The 18824-nt window shown below is 33.7% G+C and overlaps 1 protein-coding gene across 2 annotated transcripts in view; it reads left to right on the top strand.

Moving 5' to 3' along the window:
- TBC1D23 (TBC1 domain family member 23) overlaps nucleotides 1-18824 on the top strand; it is a 57568-nt gene that overhangs the window by 25656 nt on the left and 13088 nt on the right. For both annotated transcript variants that reach the window (XM_069472537.1, XM_069472538.1), the window contains exons 5-13: nucleotides 1997-2120; nucleotides 5738-5862; nucleotides 5954-6000; nucleotides 6794-6897; nucleotides 8161-8283; nucleotides 9516-9608; nucleotides 11960-12130; nucleotides 14074-14116; nucleotides 15639-15748. In XM_069472537.1, coding sequence (XP_069328638.1) covers nucleotides 1997-2120; nucleotides 5738-5862; nucleotides 5954-6000; nucleotides 6794-6897; nucleotides 8161-8283; nucleotides 9516-9608; nucleotides 11960-12130; nucleotides 14074-14116; nucleotides 15639-15748 — 940 coding nt within the window. The remainder of the gene's footprint in view (nucleotides 1-1996; nucleotides 2121-5737; nucleotides 5863-5953; nucleotides 6001-6793; nucleotides 6898-8160; nucleotides 8284-9515; nucleotides 9609-11959; nucleotides 12131-14073; nucleotides 14117-15638; nucleotides 15749-18824) is intronic.

The following is an 18824-nucleotide window of genomic DNA, read 5'->3' on the forward strand; positions in this document are numbered from 1 at the left end:
ACTTGATCTCAATTAAGCCTCAGTTTTCTCATCTATAAAATGTATGTGCATATGTATATTTCATAGGGTTGTTTGTGAAGCTAGAACGGAACAACTTTTGTAAAATATGGTTATTACAGTATCTGGCACATGGTATTTCCTCAGTTAATAATGACTTTTATTATGATGGCCTGTGCTTTGAGCAGTTAAAAGTTTTTGCTGATTCATTACACATTATTGCCTCCTTCCCATGTGACTAGTAGAATGCATCTCTGTATATAAGCTGAATGGAGTAAAATTTATAATTAGTGGCTAAAAAATTAGTGAAGCCTACTGGTCCAAATGAAGATTGGGTTAGTCATCACCTTGTTCACAGCAATACCATACTTTAACCAACCAAACCATGTGGAAGTAACTGTTTTTGCAATATTGCCTTTTGTTTTTATTATAACTGTAGTGGTTAAAAAGTAACAATCTCCCTATGTCCAATAGGATTATACTACCAAAAATCTGATGTCTTTTGAGAGAGTCTTTTTCCATGAAGTAACTCAGTTAAGTTTTGAGGTATTACAAACATGGACACACTAAAATGAATTAACGTGAATATGATAGTATCTAACAAATCCTCTAGGCTCGAGAGATTTTCTAAGAATGCTGCTTATGTGGGAGTTAGGAGATAAATCTTCTGAGTTCAAGGTCAGAGACTGAGCATGGGAAGGAGGAAGCAGCTGTGTTTCTTGAGGAGTGAGCTTAGTGTATGCATCGCATCTGGACCTGCTCCAAGGGATTGTCTTCTTTGGGCTCATGTGATTAGGTCCCTGGGTATGGGGACAGTGCCTTATAGATCAGGGTTGTGAGTGGCTACTGTGACCCTTGGCAGAGGAACCTTAAATCTCAGCAGGCTGAGATACTTCCTGAGATAATGAGTAGAAACTACAGGGTATCTATGACACAGAATGTATCTCTAGGCCTATTATAATTATTTATACTTTTGAAGTATCTGCAGTAAAATGTGGTGCTTGTTTTTAAAAAAAGGCATTGGCTGGGTGTGGGGGCTTATTCCTATAATCCTAGCACTTTGGGAGGCCAAGGCAGAAGGATCGCTTGAGACCAGGAGTTCAAAACCAGGTTGGGCAACATAGTGAGATCCCATTTCTACCAAAAAAGAAAAAGAAAAATTAGCTGGTTCTGGTGGTGCGTACTTGTATTCCTAGCTATTAGGAAGTATTGCTTGAGCCCAGGAGTTTGAGGCTGCAGTGAGCTATAATCATGCCACTGCACTCCAGCCTGGGTGACAGAGTGAGACCCTGTCTCTAAACAAATAAAAATTTTAAAAAGGCATTGAGATATAAATGGTAGAATATCTATTTGGTGCCCTTTACTTTAAAATGATATTCACATTCAGCTTTCCCATTTTGCTCTCATAATAACCCTTTGAAGTAGGACAGTTATTCAACAAGATTAGTATTTGGCATCTTTTAGTATTCAGAGCACGTGGTACTCAGGGCACTTCCACAGTTTCTGAGGCCACTATTCTGAAATGTTCATCTGTGGCCATTTCAGACTTGTACCTTTGCTAAAGGATATTCCTAATTGAGTATATAAACTGTGGCGCTAACCAGAAGCCTTCCTAGGAGTTTCCTCTCATTTGGCAGAGCTTCTTCAGGACTCTCCAGCTCTCCTTTTGGGATCCCAACCCTAACAAAATAATCTAAATGCTGTTTTCACTGATCCCTGTGGTCCTCTTGCTTAAGTCCTGCCTGGGTTCACCTGGAGAGAGTCTTTGTAGAGTGGCTGTGGACCTGCTGTTCCTACTAACTTTTGTCAAGTCAGGGATATTGAAAGGTATTAGAAAGAGAGCTCTGCCTGGTACTATCAGGTTGGCTTGCTGTGAATGCTGTGGTTTTCAGGTGTTCTGGGGGTGGGGAGAGGAGGTGGGTATTACAGGAGGATTGATTATTGATGTGATCATTTCTGACCTATTAATGCAGAAGCCTTTCCTTCTCTTGTCTTCTAGGGATTGTTCCCTGAAGGGGAGACCATTTCATCTCTTCCGATTACTCATCCAGTACCATGAGCCTGAGCTTTGTTCTTTTCTTGATACAAAGAAAATTACTCCAGACTCCTATGCACTCAACTGGGTAATAAAGTGAAAGTAGGAACATTTAATGAAAAATAGATTTCTATAAAACTATAGTTAGGTATATTTTTTCTAAGGAAGAGGAAGAAAAGTACTAAATTATAGACCATTACTACTTAAACCTAAGGAGTAAAATTATTGGCATTTCAAAATAACTTTTTTTGCTCATCACTTAGATTAGTCAATTCAGATTATTGGATATGAAGTTTAGCCTTTTGTTTTATATATGTATAATGTATTATAAGTAATATATACTTAATATTAGTTATAACTGTATTAGTTATATATAGCTATAGTGATGTATAGTTATATTGTAGTTATAGCTATATTATGTATGTTATAGCTAATATAGTTATAACTAATGTTATATATTATAGTTATATTTAGTTAATACTAGTTATATATGTTAATATTAGTTATAGCTAATATCAAATATATACTAGTTATATTTACATATATGTAATTGTCAATATATGCATGTAATATATGTAAATATATGATACATATTAGTTCAGTTTAGAGCTTTGTGTTTAAATTGTTGATGGCATGTATAAGAATTGGTATATAATCGTGAGGAAAATGACTTAAGATTATCAAATGGTTAATAAAAGAATATAAAGTACAACTCAGTGCTCTGTCATTCTCTATTTTTATTTTCAGTAGAAGGCCTTATTGTAAGAGAGTAGTTCTCAATTTTGGTCTCAGGATCCGTTACACTTTTAAAATTTATTGATGATCCATTGTTTATATGGATTATGTTGATGAGAAATTAAAACTGAGGAATCTAAAATATTATTTATAAGTAATGATAAATCCATTGCATGTTAACATATAAATAGCCTATTTTAAAATGAAAAACAACTATATTTTCCAAAAGAAAATTAGTGAGAATAGTAGCATTGTTTTATATTTTTGCAAATCTTATTAATGTTTGGCTAAATCAAAGACAGGTAGATTCTCATATCTTCTTCTTTATTCAATTTGTGATGATATCACAGGTCATGTAACCTTTGGAAAATGCTATTCATTTAACAGGGAATGAGTATGAAAAAGGCAAGTAAAGTCTAAATATTATGAAAATAATTTTGACCTCACAAACTCCTCCTGTACATGGGGGTCCTCAGACTACAGTTTGAGAACTGCTCTTTCAGGTTAACTTGAAGATCTTTTTTTTTTTAATTTTTAAACCTTTTATTTATTTATTTATTTTTAACTTGAAGATCTTTCTAAAACAATGATTGGGTGTTAGACGACTTTATATTCAAAAATTAAACATATTCTTTGATTCTTGCATAACTTTTCTTCATTAAGAATCCCATTTCTGCCAATTATTAACTGTGTGATCTAGAAAGCCCCTGAGCTTCAATTTCCTCATCTATAAAAGGGCAATAATAATAGCACTGTACCTATCTCATAGGATGATGGGATGAGTTAGCAATCAGGAAGTCTAATTAGAGAATTATAACTTATTTCACTTCTGGGCTAATTTAAACCTCAGTAGCCTATTTAGTTTCCTCTTGGCCACAGTCTTGTCACTTTGAGTTAAAAAAAAAAAACACCTATAAAATTGTAGCTTCTCTGAGATTCATATGTTGCCACTAAATCCACTTATTTATGTTAAAGTAATAAACTATTTCCCTGAAGCATTTTAATAATAGAAGCCTTTCAGCCTAAGAAATGCCTTGTCAGTTGCCAGAACTCTGAGTTAGTACTCAGTGCTGGGAGCAGGAGGTTTAAACTGAGTACTAAAACAAATGTTTCTCTTCATCTCATGTGCCAAATGTTAATAGTTCATTCTTGCTATTAGTATCATGTTGATATAATACAGCATTTTTTCAATCATGAGATGAAACAATTAAAAACTAATTCCTAAACCTTAAGAGCCCATAACTGTGAGCAATGCAGTGGCAGCTTTTGGTAGCTTTGGTTTAGCTAAGTGAGTGTAAAAATGGCTGTATATTACTATTCAATTTGTATTTACCTCTTCTAATCTGAATTTGTAATAGTAATTTTTCAAACAACAACAAAAAACAGTAACATTATGTACTTTAAAAGCCTTGTGGCCAAGTGTAATGGTGATTACATGGGTTATGGAGTCTCAAGACTTTTTCTTTTTCTTTCTTTTTTTTTCTGAGACAGAGTCTCACTCTGTTGCCCCTGGATAGAGTGCAGTAGTGTCATCACAGCTCACTGCAACCTCAAACTCCTGGCCTCAAGCCATCCCCCTGCCCTCAGTCTCCTGAGTAGCTGGGCCTACAGGTGCCCATGACCATGCCTGGCTAATTTTTTCTATTTTTTTTGGTAGAGATGGGGTCTCGCCGTTGCTCAGGCTGGTCTTGAACTCCTGATCTCAAGTGATCCTCCTGCCTTGGCCTCTCAGAGTGCCAGGATTACAGGCATGAGCCACTACATCCAGCCTTTTTTTTTTTTTTTTGAGATGAGATCTCATTCTGTTGCCCAGGCTGGAGTGCAGTGGCATGATCATAGCTCACTGCAGCATTGAACTCCTAGGCTTAAGCAATTCTCCTGCCTCAGCCTCCTGAGTAGCTGGGACTAAAGGTGTGCACCACCACCCCCAGCAAATTTTTTTTTTTTTTTTTTTTTTAGTTTAGAGATGGGCGTCTCACTCTGTTGTCCAGGCTGGTGCAGACTTTTTTCCTACTCCCAACACCGCCACTCGCTAGCTCTGTGAGCTTGAAAAAGTAATTTAATCCAAGTCTATTTCCTCACCTGTAAGATAGGGAGAACAATGTCTACTTTGCAGGCCCATTGTGAGAATTAAAATAAGAGATAATTATTAAACAATATGTGACAACAGTACCTAGCACCAAGTGTGCATGAAATGTGTGTTCCCATTAGCTCTCTTAAGCCATTAAAAATGTTTTAAATTTAAACCTCTAGATGGAATTGTTTCTGTATTTAATGAAAATTGAATGATATAAAAATTTCCCTGAATTCATGCAATTTAAAACACAGTCTGGCTATAGAGGAACTTATGGATTAACTCTTTCATTTGAAGTACAAAGCCATAGAGCTCTTGAAATCTATTAAAGGATATGAATGTTTAATCTCTTTCAAATGATGTACAAGTAAGCTTCAGGGAGCAATTCACATTTATATTATCATTAAATTTTTATTAGGTGCTCTTAAATTACCATGTTTGATCCTCACAGTTACCTTGTAAGTTAAACACTGTGCTATCATTATTAATTATTCTAGTTACTCTTAGCTCTGTCAGTAATTATGGTAGTTATTTTGCTATGGCAGAGATGAGTGCTGGTTACTTTAGATATTCTAGGTTAATTGTGTCTCTTTTCCCAACAGTAGTAGAAGATGGGTAGTAGCATTCCTTTTTGTTTTTTTTTCTTTACAGAAGTAAAAATGGAACTTTAAAGAGATTAATCGATGTGTGTTCTAGGTCACACAGTTAGTAATTGGCTCTGTTGTCCCTTGAATCTATGTTTTGCCTTTGGATTTCATACACTAAAATTAAGGTACATGTTACATATCAGGTACAGATAATTTGATGTAAAATTACTTATTCAATTGCTTTAATATTTTTAAGAGAACAAATCAGCTCCAATGGTTTATGTCTCTCATTTCATTTCCTGATTACAGCTTGGAAGCCTTTTTGCATGTTACTGTTCTGTTGAAGTCACTCAGGCAATATGGGATGGATATCTACAACAAGCAGATCCATTTTTTATTTATTTCTTAATGTTAATTATCCTTGTTAATGCAAAGTAAGTATCAAGTTGGTTAGACTATTTTCCTCTCTTTTCTCAGGGTGCTTTGTTAATATTTAACTCCATTTTATTTGATTCCCTTTTACAGAGAAGTTATTTTAACACAAGAATCAGACAGCAAAGAAGAAGTCATCCGTAAGTACCGTTTAATGTAGAGAAAACATTACAGGTCACTTTATCGCTCTAAAACTTAGTTTCCTCATCCATAAATTTAGGAAATTAATCTAGAAGAGCTCTGAGGTCCCATTCAACCCTGAAATTATATAAACACTCTCCAGGTACAGACCTTAACAGACTATTTTCTCTAATTTTGCCATCCTCATTCGTTCTTTTGTATTTTTTCACTCTTTTCATTCCTTTCCATCTACTATTTCTTTGGTTTCAGTGTTCAAATAAAGTGCCCTCCTCTCTCTCCCTACTCTTTTCTTAATTTGCCTTTCAGTACTCAGCTTACATAATGTATTCATTGTGAAACTTTGGTTTTCCTTTTGGATTCTACCCACTGAAGCCCCCACACAGAGATATTGTAGTTACTTCTCTCTGTATTGCCTGGCACTTTGTATTATCTGTGTAATGACATAATTATTTTTATTTCCTCACACGAAGTCAGGGACTCTTCTTTAGACATTTTTGATGTTCTAGGGCCCTGGCACTTCATATGTGTTTATTGAATAAATACATAAGAGAATTCTGATTAAGGCTAATGAATTTGATTTGATTGCCTGACACCCTCCTTCACCAACAGGAGAATTGTGTTAGTTGCAGCTCATTTGGGGAAATCCACTTCTCCACAAGCAGCTTTAAAAGCATCCCTGTTGAGATTCCATTTACATAGTTTTTATATGTTGAAGATATTTCAGCTTTGATACATAAATAATGTTAATTGTTTTTCACAATTTATTAAATGTTATCTATAATCATATTTCAGAGTTCTTGGAAAATACTCCATCCAGTTTGAATCTAGAAGATATAGAAGACCTTTTCTCTCTGGCTCAGTATTATTGCAGTAAAACACCAGCTTCTTTTAGGAAGGTATAAGATGAGAAATGACCAATGATTCTGTATTTCACGTTTTATACATTGTTTTATTGTTTACTTTGTGTCTACCTTAGTTAAAATACTCTAGGTTGTCATTCTTTTTTGTTTTTTTATATGTTACCGTTTTGTGTGATTTTTTTCACGGTACATACTCTCTGTAGTGGAGGAACAGACAGATTAAAAAAATAGTGGAAACCATCTTCTGTTCTGATTATTATTATTTCTGATCATGAAAAAATTGTGAGATATTTCCTAAATTAGTGCTTTCTTGACTTTAAAAATTGTATTACAAAAATCTAATGAAGGATGTATAGTTATGTTTCCTTTATCTGGAGTTCAGCCTTGTACAACCTTAATGATGCAGAGCTGTCTTGCAAACAAAGAAGGGTCAGTTAGCCCCATAGAGATCTAGACCCTTAGACCAGACAGGTGCTTTCAGTAAAGGACACCAGACTAGAAGTATTTATAAAGCAAAGAGGTTTGTCTGTGACCTCAGGTGCCCATGAGAGCATTTATTATCTTTTTTTTTTAGACATTCTGCCATAATAATTTGTAGTTGGTAGTCATCATGTCACTGAAATGTCAAGATAAGGTTAAATTATGTTCAGTATAGTGTGTTTCAGAAAGCTGGCAAGGGAAACCTTTTAAGAACATTTCCCTCAAAAATAATTTAAAAAGATTTGTTTCTAGAGAGTAATTTCAGCTGTTTTCTTTATGTAGCTCACTTCAGTTCCCAATAGTGTTGGGAAGTCAGATGGTGGGATAGTAGTTTAGGGTACTGGCTGAAAAAGAAGACTTCCTCTTTTCTTTTTCAGGAGCAGTACTTTTTATTCTTCAGACATAGTAAATAATCTGCACTAGCAGCTGTAAATTAGAACAGGCTGTAGATCAGTATGTTACGTAATTTATGCAATTGATTTCTGCCACATTTTTGTTTTTTATTACATTAATATGTGAAAAAGTATGAGTACCCATTTTAAAAATTTAACTGTAGGTGATAGTTCAGAAAAATAGCTGTGTAGAATATGTTATTTTTTTCTTAGTGTTTCATTTTGTGTGAACTCTGACAGAAACTTGTGTACGGACTTTTTATCGCTTTTAGCTATTTGAGATTATGTAATATTAAGTTTTAAAAATCACGTGACTCAAGGATATTATATAATTTTACTTTTTATCATGGTTTAGTAAGAATATTTTTAGGAAAAAAGTTAGATTTTGTATTTTTTTCATAATGTTTAAAAATTTCTCTTTGAATAGGATAATCACCACCTCTTTGGTAGCACTTTGTTGGGAATTAAGGATGATGATGCAGATCTGAGTCAGGCTCTTTGTCTGGCCGTCTCAGTGTCAGAGATCCTTCAGGCAAATCAGCTGCAAGGGGTAAGCAAAGGAAACCAAGTTTGTCAGGGGACTGTCTTTTTTAAATACAAGGAACCAACATTTCCCCCTGTTTGTGGATTTCCATAAAATTAATTTATTGCAACAGTGTAGCTGTTTTGCCTTTTTGAATGATTAATGTGTGAAATCTTCTGCCCAGATAGTCGGTTTTTAAACTTGCCAACTTGTATGTTATTTTAATTGTCAACAATTATTTTTGTCATTCTTGACCCCAGTTTTTGTAAATTGCTTTATCTTTTTTCGCATTTCAGCAAAGTGACTGAATGTGATGTATAAAGTACTTAAAAGGGTGAATTTAGCATTTAACAGTTAAATTCTGAGTTGTTTATAGCTAATTAAGTTACACGATTTAATGCCATAAAGCATAAATCAAAGGAGAATTTTAAAATATGCCATAATTTTCTGTTATGATCTTCATGAAAATCTAATGAGGCAGTTTGACAAGTGCTATTTTTTAATATACGCCCTTTATTATTAGTAGTGCAACAGTTAACCATGGGTGTATGTTTGGAAGATGGGCTGTATTTCCAGAGTTGAGGGTGGGAGATGAATGGACATGGGAAGACAGGCCTTTTATCATAGATCAGTTGGATGAGAAGTCTCAGTTGGACTTCTGGCTTTATCTGTTCTGGTTATTCATAATTTTCAAAGTATATGCATCTCACTTTTTTTAAATTTGAACTAAAATTAAAAAATAAATGAAAACATACAATTCAGCTTAAAAGAGACCCATGTGAACTTCTTCAGTTCAAACTAGCATTGTAGAACCTCTCCCTCATCCCCTCACACAAGAAAGACTTTTTAGTTTTTATACGAATTGAGCTGTTGATAAATTTGTGGACTTATTTACAAAAATAGGAACAACATATTTAGAGTTGTGCTTATAACTATGTAGTGTTTACATGATCACACATTTAAATATTGTCAGATTCTAATATAATTAGTTTTACAGCTCAAATTGATATTCTTCTGCTATATATTTTAAGACTTTCCAGTCAAGAACAATATATAAAAAATGTTTTAACTATTTAAAATGAATAAAAGTATTTAGGACCTTGAGCTTGTTTTCTTGTGCCTACACTTACTAGATCCTCCTAATTCTGTGTTAGATCCATTTTTTAATAAACTTCTTTCCTTATTTGGTTAACTGTCAATATTGTGCAATGTGAACCTCATGGCAAATTCCAGTATATTAAATGTTGTTTCCCTTTTAGGAAGGAGTCCGGTTCTTTGTGGTGGATTGCCGTCCTGCAGAACAATATAATGCTGGGCATTTATCAACTGCTTTCCACTTAGATTCAGATCTGGTTAGTATAAGTACTGATTAATTTTTTTGTGAAAAGTAAGAAAGAAGTAATTTTTTTTTCTTTAGTTCATAAATAAATATACATATCCCAGGTTGGAGACATTTTTCTTTCTGCTTAAGGAAGGAGTCTTTGCTCTTGTAAGAAAAGTATTGCTGTCACGTTTCCTTTTCACCTAGGACACCCTTTTGGCATCATAAGTAGTAGATGAAAACACTGCTAACTATGGCTTACTATGCTTACCATTGTTATGTCAGTAAATTCTAAACTTACTATAAGCTACCTGATAGAGCACTTAGCATAATGCCTTGTACCCGGTAAGTTCTCTATAAACATCAGCTTTTACTGTAGTTGGGTAAGAATTCTACAAGTAGCCAGGCACGGTAGCTCACGCCTGTAATCCTAGCACTTTGGGAGGCCGAGACAGGAGGGTCACTTGAGGCCAGGAGTTTGAGACCAGCCTGGGCAACATAGTGAGACCCCATCTCTAAAAAAAAAAAAAAAAAAGTTTTGTTTTTTTTTTTTTTTTTGTAGAGATGGATGGGGGGGGATCACTTGAACCCAGGAATTCAAGGTTACAGTGAGCTATGTTCACAATGCTGCACACCAGCCTGGGTATCAGAGTGAGACCCTGTCTCAACAAAAAAAAAATTCTACAAGCTTTTACTATAAAGCCATTTTAAAAATCATGAGTATTGATACAGTACAATAAACTAACAATAAGGGTAATATCTGACATATAGATGCACAGTTGTTAAAATTACTATTGTAGAGTCAGTTGAAGGAATGGGTAAAGCAAATAATTAAATATTGTCAAAGATGGGTAGAGCCATTGGTAGAACTGAGACTGTCAACATTTAAGCCGTTCTGGGGTTATTATAGTGTCAAGGATGGGGAAAACAGAGAGAAGTGGGATAGAAACCCCTTTTACTGGATATGCATTCTACCCTTCTTCCCAGCTTGTCTGGAAAAGTTGATGCTGAGGCAGAAAGGGTGCATACAAGGGCTTTGGTGGTGTCAAGAGGAAACTCATGGAAAACGGAGGTGGAAGAACTCAGTTTTGGATACAATAGGTGGGAAAGGTCATCTTAACTTGTTCATATTTCTGTACCTTTCTCTTCCTTGATTCAGCTCTTATTCCTATTTTAAAAATTTACTCAAGTGATTTATGAATATCTGAATTAAAAATAAATTTCAAAGAATATCCCGAGTTAACCACTATTAACAGCTTGCTTAATCTTCCAGACCTTTAATATGTATTTAGATATTTGTTCTGCTACTTTTTCACTTAACAGTTTCTTCGAGACCTTTCTATTTGGGTACATGCTTATTAATGGTGCATGCTGGTCCATGGTATCGATATACCATAATTTATTGTGTGATAAATGTACATTTGGGTTATTTTCTATTTTCTTGAAATAAACAGTGCTGCAGTTGATACCTTTATACATATTTTGTGAACTTATGCAAACATTTCTGTAAGATAGATTTCAATAAGAATTGTTGGGTTGAGGAGTATGGGCATGTAAATTTTACTAGAGACCACCGTATTGTCGTTTAAAAAAAGGCTCAACCACCTTACGTTTTACAACTGTAAAGAGAATCCCATCAGCCTTATTGGACACTATCAGTCTTTTTTTATTTTCCCAGAATAGTGAGTGAAAAATTGTAATTTCTAATGAAGTTAAATATCTTTTTTGTAGTGTGCCGTTTATTTATATTTTTTTTTTTACAAATTGCTTTTCTATATAGTCTGTTCATTTTTCTATATTGAATTTTCATTGTACTTTTTATGTAACCCCATTATAACATCTAAAAAAATTTTTTGTAGCTGTTTTTGTACATGTTTCATTGAGGGTAAGAAATGAATTTTTTATCCTTGTATTTACTTAGAATAGTGCTAATAAATAAATGGCTTCTACTATTTCTGACAGTCCTCTAAGAAATACATGGTTTGCCATGTAAGTGGAAACTAAAAAATAGAACTTGTTTTGATCTATTGTTTTTTACTCTCTTTGTCATGATACCAAAGGACACCCTACCTAGTTGTTTGTTATATAAGAAACAAAAAGAAAACAACAAAAAAATGTTTCTCTAGTAGAGAAGTATCTTCTTTGAGTAGGTTAATCTTTCTGTGAATTTTTAACTTTTATTCTAATGTATTGTAAATACATTTATAAACATTTCTCTTATCCCAGGAATTTTATTTATAGAAGCCTTTTCATTTTCCTTCATTTTCATGGTGGCTCTTTAAGTGTTGGATTTTTTCCTGGAAAAATATTTCAAGTTTTGCAAATGTATGTGAAACACAGGCTTGCCAAGTTTTTAATTTTTTTTTTTTTTAAATTGTCTAGATGCTCCAGAATCCGTCAGAGTTTGCACAGTCTGTAAAATCCTTGCTGGAAGCACAGAAGCAGTCCATTGAGTCCGGCTCCATAGCTGGTGGGGAGCACCTCTGTTTTATGGGTAGTGGCAGGGAGGAAGAAGACATGTATATGAACATGGTCCTGGCACACTTTTTACAGGTACGCTGACATAGATTATTTCAATTTTGTTTGGTTATTGCTATCATCTTTAAGAATTCACAGAGATAATTTTTTGCTTTCATGTACACTGTCAGATTTATCTGTATTTTTCTTTACAGTATTCTAGTTTTGTGTCTTGCCAAAAATTGTCATCTTCTCCAGATTTTGCTCAAATGTTTATAAGATTTATTTTTTATGTTTAAGTCTTGAACCATCTGGAATTTATTTTTGTGTAAGAAATGAGTTAGGAATAAAAAAAAAAATTTTCCAGTACTTAACCAATTGCTACCAATTTGAAATACCACCTTTTTAATATACTGCATTCTTCCATACATCAGGATCTATTTTGGTGCATTGATCTTTTTGCCTGGTACTTTTTTATTAAATAGTAGCTATATAATTCATTATAATATCTTCATTTTGAAATTAAATAAATACACATGCATATTTATTTCTTACCCTTAGCTTGCTTGCTTTTTTGTGTTTGAATGTTGTCTTCAGCACATCTAACTTGCATTAGTGTTTTTTGAAACCTGTCCCTCTGCTTTCTTTCAGAACCTCACTCAGTGATGGCTTTCTTTATAAAAAACAGTTGTTTATTAGGTATTCTTTGGTATTTTATACATTAAAGGCCTTTGATCGTGAACTGTGGAATCAGGAAGACAGTAGGCATCATATTACACAAGCCACTAAATTTGTATTAGTTTCTATTCACCTTATATTTTAATGGGAATCTGATTTGAGAAAATTAGGCTAAAGACAAAATCTTTGGAAGGCAAAATCAGAGAAGAAACAAAGTATTTGGAAGAGGAATTGTAAGATAATGTTAAACCTTATTAAAGGAAAGAATTTAGAAACTTATACAGAATAACAAAAATAGGATCCCAAACTTATTTTACTCATAAATTTACGTAGCCTATTCTAAAGATGCTTTAATATAAACTATATATTGTGAGAGCTGTCACATAGCAAGAGTTTAGAATATTGTGAACTTTTTTAATTCAGGTTCTTGATGTGGTTTTAGAAATTTTTTGCCAATTTTTATTATGCAAAATTTCAAAGAAATTAAAAAATAGGGAGAATTCAACACTATAAACTCTTTATAAAGACATAACTACATTATCATCATACTTTATTATAAAAAATCTAACTAGTGTTCAGGTTTCCCTGAGTTTCCTAAGATCTGAAACCAGACATTACATTTAGTTGATGTCTTTTAAGTCTCTCTTAATTTATAGGTTCCTTTTTCTAATTTTTTTCCTTGCATATATTTGTTAGGAAAAAAACCAGTTAATTTGTCTTAAAGAGTTTCTCGTACTGGATCTTGCTGATCACATTCACACGGTGTCATTTGTCAGGTTCTGTTGCTGGTATTTCCTGTAAGCGGGTAATTAATCTAAAGACATGATTAGACTGCCTTTTGGGGAGGGGCAGAGGGTCCTGGGGAGGCAGTGTGTGCTTCTGTCAGGTGGCAAATACTGCCCGATGTCTCTCTTTTTTCGTTTATATTACTTAAAGATCCATTATGTTTTTAGTAGTTTGCAAAACAATAACATTCTGTTATCTATTCTTTATAATTAGCTATAATATTTCCTTTACTGTTTTATAAAGGACATAAAATATTTTGAAAGCTTTTAAAAACCACTCTGATTATATACTAAAATACCATTTAACTTATTTTGGTTTGACTATCGCATTATTGGTATTGTAATACAAATAAAATCACAGTCTTGTTAACAGCCATGAAGTCCCCTTCTTCCTACCCAAGCACTAGACCTTACAGTACATAAGGTAAAGTGCCAAAGTCCAAAATGTCAAGGAAAAAAGGAAGTCCAGGAATTTAATATATAACTTTACATTGTATTTGTCAATGTTTTAGAGCTGTCAGAAGTTTTATTTAAATTGCATTTTTGGAATAATTTAAATTTAATTTTCCATTACAGAAAAACAAAGAATATGTGAGCATTGCCAGTGGCGGATTTATGGGTAAGGTTTTAATGTATTAATTTCTTTGCCTCAACTTTTTTTGATTTGGAGTGACCAAATTGATGAGTAGACTCTCTCTTCAGTCATTCAGTATTTTTAGAAAAAGCAAGGCCAGGAGGACATATAGGTAGCAGACAAACATAATAGGCAATTGAAATGAGTGAAAATTTAATGTAAGACTATTAAAATGTATGTGTTTAGTAAGATCATGTTTCCAAAATATATTTCTGTAAAGATGCATTAAAAAGTGCCCGTTTTATTTGCCTCTATGCAGAGAAGGATTAGAAGATGGGACTGGGAAGCAAGATTTGGATGAATACTTTTTAGAGTATATACTTGTACTATTTGGGTGTTTTGTTATTATTTTGTTTTTGAACTAGAAAGTATTAGCTGTTAAAAAAAAATTGTCTCAAAGGAATAAACTAAATAAACTGATGCTTTCAAATCTGCAGATTAATTTTCTGGTAATCTAGGATAGTAAAATAATTGGCAAGATCTTTACAGGCAAGTATTTGAGTATTTATGAAGTTATTAGGTCAGTGGAATAAGATTAAAAAAGTTATAAAAATACTAAACTGTAAATGCTAGAAAAAGTAATGACAAAATCAAATCAGTCTATAAATACCTTGTGCTAACTGATTACACAACTGGAGCTCAGAAAATCAAATCGATATATGTTGAAGGTAACAGAATCTTAGGTTTTTGTCATGGGAGTAAGTTCTGAGCTCATAGAGTTTTCTTATGCTGTAACTTAGAAGTTTTGCAAAATTAAGATCTGTTTCCTCTTGGTCTATGTTAATATTAGCATGGATTATGATTATCTCCTTTATAGATGTATCATGGCCTGATAACTAACTACCTTTGAGGGTCATACTCAGAGTGATCTACAAAAGAGATTATTTTGATAAATAATGTTAAACAAGTATTGGCCCTAGGCCTGATGTTATTTGTTAGGAATCCTGATAACATATAAAACTTGGCTGTTAAGCTTGTAATCCTCAAAGGTGTCTGAAAAGCATTCTTTTATAGCATAGTCTAGATTTTAGCAACTTTTTAAAATCTATGAATTATTTCTTTTACCAAGAATAACCTTTTGTTTCATAATTGTTAATGCCTAGGAGTGGTTCTTTATTATCGGAAAGATTGATTGATTTCTCTTTATGGTATAACAAAAGCCACCATAGATTTTCTGTTAACCTTTTATGTCATAAAAATGTTGCAGAGATTATCTGTTAATACTTGAAGTATTACCTTCCAAAGGGGAAAACATAAAGCCTATACAGTTATCATCACCCTTAGGGTCAGTTAAGAAAAGTTATTGGTATATAGAGGGCTTTAGAAGGAAGGAGAAGAGGGAAGTAGTTGTAGCTTGGAGTCCTTTTCTCCTTTACAGGATTGTGATTGTGTCCTTGGATCCTTTTTTCTCAGCTATGACGTGTTTATTTTACTTCTCTGGTAATGAATCTTTCCAGAGGGGGTTGCTATTTCAGATTCTGTTTTATTTTTCTTGTTTATCTTAAAGCACTGCAGCAGCACCTGGCTGACATTAACGTGGATGGCCCAGAAAATGGATATGGCCATTGGATTGCTAGTACCTCAGGCTCAAGGAATAGTATCATTTCTTCTGTTGATGTAAGTGTATGTGTAGAATATGTCTCCAGATTTGGATAAATTCCCAGAAAAGATGATTAACTATTAAACCCCTACCATAACAGAAATGGAGTCAAAATACTTCAGATACATACAATGAGGAGTCATTGTGAGGTTAAGTGGTGGATCCATCCTGCATAGCTAAACTAAATGGGAGTTCTTGAAGATCTATTGCTGAATTCAAATTCTCCTAATCCAGCTGTAGTTTGGTATCACTTAGTGACAGTTTTATACTCCAGCCTAAAAATCAGTGGGTCCTGTGACTATCTGGGACTGTTAAGCAAGCTGATTCCAGGAATCTCCCAATTAGTTAGGCCCGTGTGAATACTGGGGCTCGTGGTCATCTCCTGCACATGCTACATCTGTACCCATCCCCACCACAAACTTACATGATTATGACTTTGGTCTATCCACATTTGAGAATGGGCTAAGCAAAGGAAGACAGAAACCAATTGCCAATCCTATTACATTTGATTTTTAGTTATCAAGATCTATAATACTGTAGGGTTTTGCTATAATGGATAAATCTGTTTTTCTGTTCTACTTTGGAAATCTTTGGGTAATAAATCTTTTATGCTTTTTCAGTACTTCATGTCAGTTGAATTAGATGTCATTATATCATTTTTTTAACACGTAATAGTCCTCATCTACCTAATTATTATTATTTAAGACAGAAACAGAAGGAAAACTGCAGTATAGAGTCATGGTTACTATCTTGGACTTCTGGGTCTTACGTACCTGGGTTCAGGTTTCATCTCTACCACTTACCTTCTTCATGATGTCCAGCAAGATCTTTCAGCTATAGTTTTCCCACCTGTGGAAGAGAAATGTTAATAACAGAACCTTCCTCATAAGGATAACTTGAGGATTAAATGGGCAAAGTGTAGTATCTGTCACCAAATATTTAATAAGTAGTTATTAGAAAATTGTAATTCACTAGATGTATTAGTTGAGGTCTGTTTTCAGCCATGCAAATCAAAGCAGATTATTGTCACATTATCAGCAGATGAAGCTTCTCTGAGAACTTTGTTTTTAATTTGATACTCTAGGTATCTAAGAGCTCTTTGTGTGAAATCAACATTTATTTAATAAACATTTGCTATTTTCATTTTAATAACTAAATAGTATTTTATTGTATGATGCATTATAATTTATTCAGTTAGTCCCCTATTGTTGAATACTTACATTGCTTCCAGTTTTTTCTTTTACAAACACTACTACAATTAATTTTTATAGTGATATATTTGCATATTCCATGGTTATTTAGTTTCAGAAGTGGGATAATTTGATCAAAACATTACTTATCAGAATCCTTAGAATTCTGCATTATTATCAAATGGCCCTCCAAAAATATTATTCTAATTTGATTCCCATCCACAGCATTGGTTAGGTTTTCTATGGAAGCTTTTATCTTCAGATTTCAAAAACACTGATTGAGGCTATTGTGAAACTATCTTAAAAATGTGGTCTATTCAAAAGTATCAGAGAATTTCCACAATTTGTTTGTGAATTTAGATACAGATATAGAAACATAGTTTTTTGTGTTAATGACATATTTCTTCTAAAAATAACAGATGTTCATAGTAACAGACTATGTAAATAAGAGAAGTATAAAGAAAACAAAGTCACCTGTAACTCTGCCCAAGATAATCACTATTTATATTTTGAATATTTCCATCAAATCTTTTTTTTTTTTTTTTTTTTTTTGAGACAGAGTCTCACTCTGTTGCGCAGGCTACAGTGAGTGCTGTGGCGTCAGCCTAGCTCACAGCAACCTCAAACTCCTGAGCTCATGGGATCCTCCTGTCTCAGCCTCCCGAGTAGCTGGGACTACAGGCATGCACCACCATGCCCGGCTAATTTTTTCTATATATATTTTTAGCTGTCCATATAATTTCTTTCTATTTTTAGTAGAGATGGGGGTCTCGCTCTTGCTCAGGCTGGTCTCGAACTTCTGAGCTCAAACGATCCGCCCACCTCGGCCTCCCAGAGTGCTAGGATTACAGGCGTGAGCCACCGCGCTTGGCCCATCAAATCTTCTTTAAAGCATTTTTTTAGTATTTTACTTTAGAAGTAGTGATCATAGTGTAGTTTTATTTTCTATTTCACTGAACACATAAGCATTTTCTAGTGTTTTAAAATTATTTTTTTAAAGTATTTTTTTTAATGGTTGTATAATTTTCCATTGAATAATACCTAAATCTCTGGGCACTTTCTGATTATTTCCTTCCCGTAAATTCTGAAGGGGAATTAATGGACAAAAGATAGGATTACTTTTAAATGTTCACCACTTACCACCAAATCGCCCTCCAGGAGGGTATATATGAGTAGTCCCATGAAACAATTTAAGAATTATATTTACACTTACTTTTAGGTACATCAGGATAACTTTTCTTCAGAAATTAAGGACCTAAGTGGGAAGGTTTTAAAAAGCAAAAATTTACAAGGAATAAATGTTTAAAAATTTAGCTATATGAATGGTAATGATTATACTTTTGCTTATTTTTGTAGACTAGTCTGAGATAAGAAAGGTCAATGGCTTGAACTATTTCTTGTTGAATGAAGAAGGTAATTTTAGATTCCACACACATATATGTGCAAATATATCTTAATTTTTTATTTCTACCTTCTATTCTTAAAATGGTTTCACTTAATGAATTAGTTTGTTAGGGCTGCTATAACAAAATATCACAGACTGGGTGAGTTAAACAACAGAAATTTATTTTGTTACTGTTCTGGAGGCTGAAAGTCCAAGAACAAGGTGCTGACAGGTTTGGTTTTTCCTTAGGCCTCTCTCCTTGACTTGCAGATAGCCATGTTTCCCCCAACTCCCCTTCGCTTACGTGGTTTTTTTCTCTGTGTGCGTATGGCTGTGTGTCTCCCTCTGATAAGAATAGGGGCCACTCGTATGACCTTATTTAACCTTAATTACCTCTTTAAAGGCCCTGTCTCCAGATACAGGTCACATTCTGAGGTATACTGGGAGTTAGGACTTCAACATATGAATTTGGTGTGGGTACAATTCAGTTCATAACACATAGATAATCTTTAGCAGTAG

This window comes from Eulemur rufifrons, chromosome 7 (genome assembly GCF_041146395.1).
Source record: "Eulemur rufifrons isolate Redbay chromosome 7, OSU_ERuf_1, whole genome shotgun sequence".
Classification (NCBI taxonomy): Eukaryota; Metazoa; Chordata; class Mammalia; order Primates; family Lemuridae; genus Eulemur; species Eulemur rufifrons.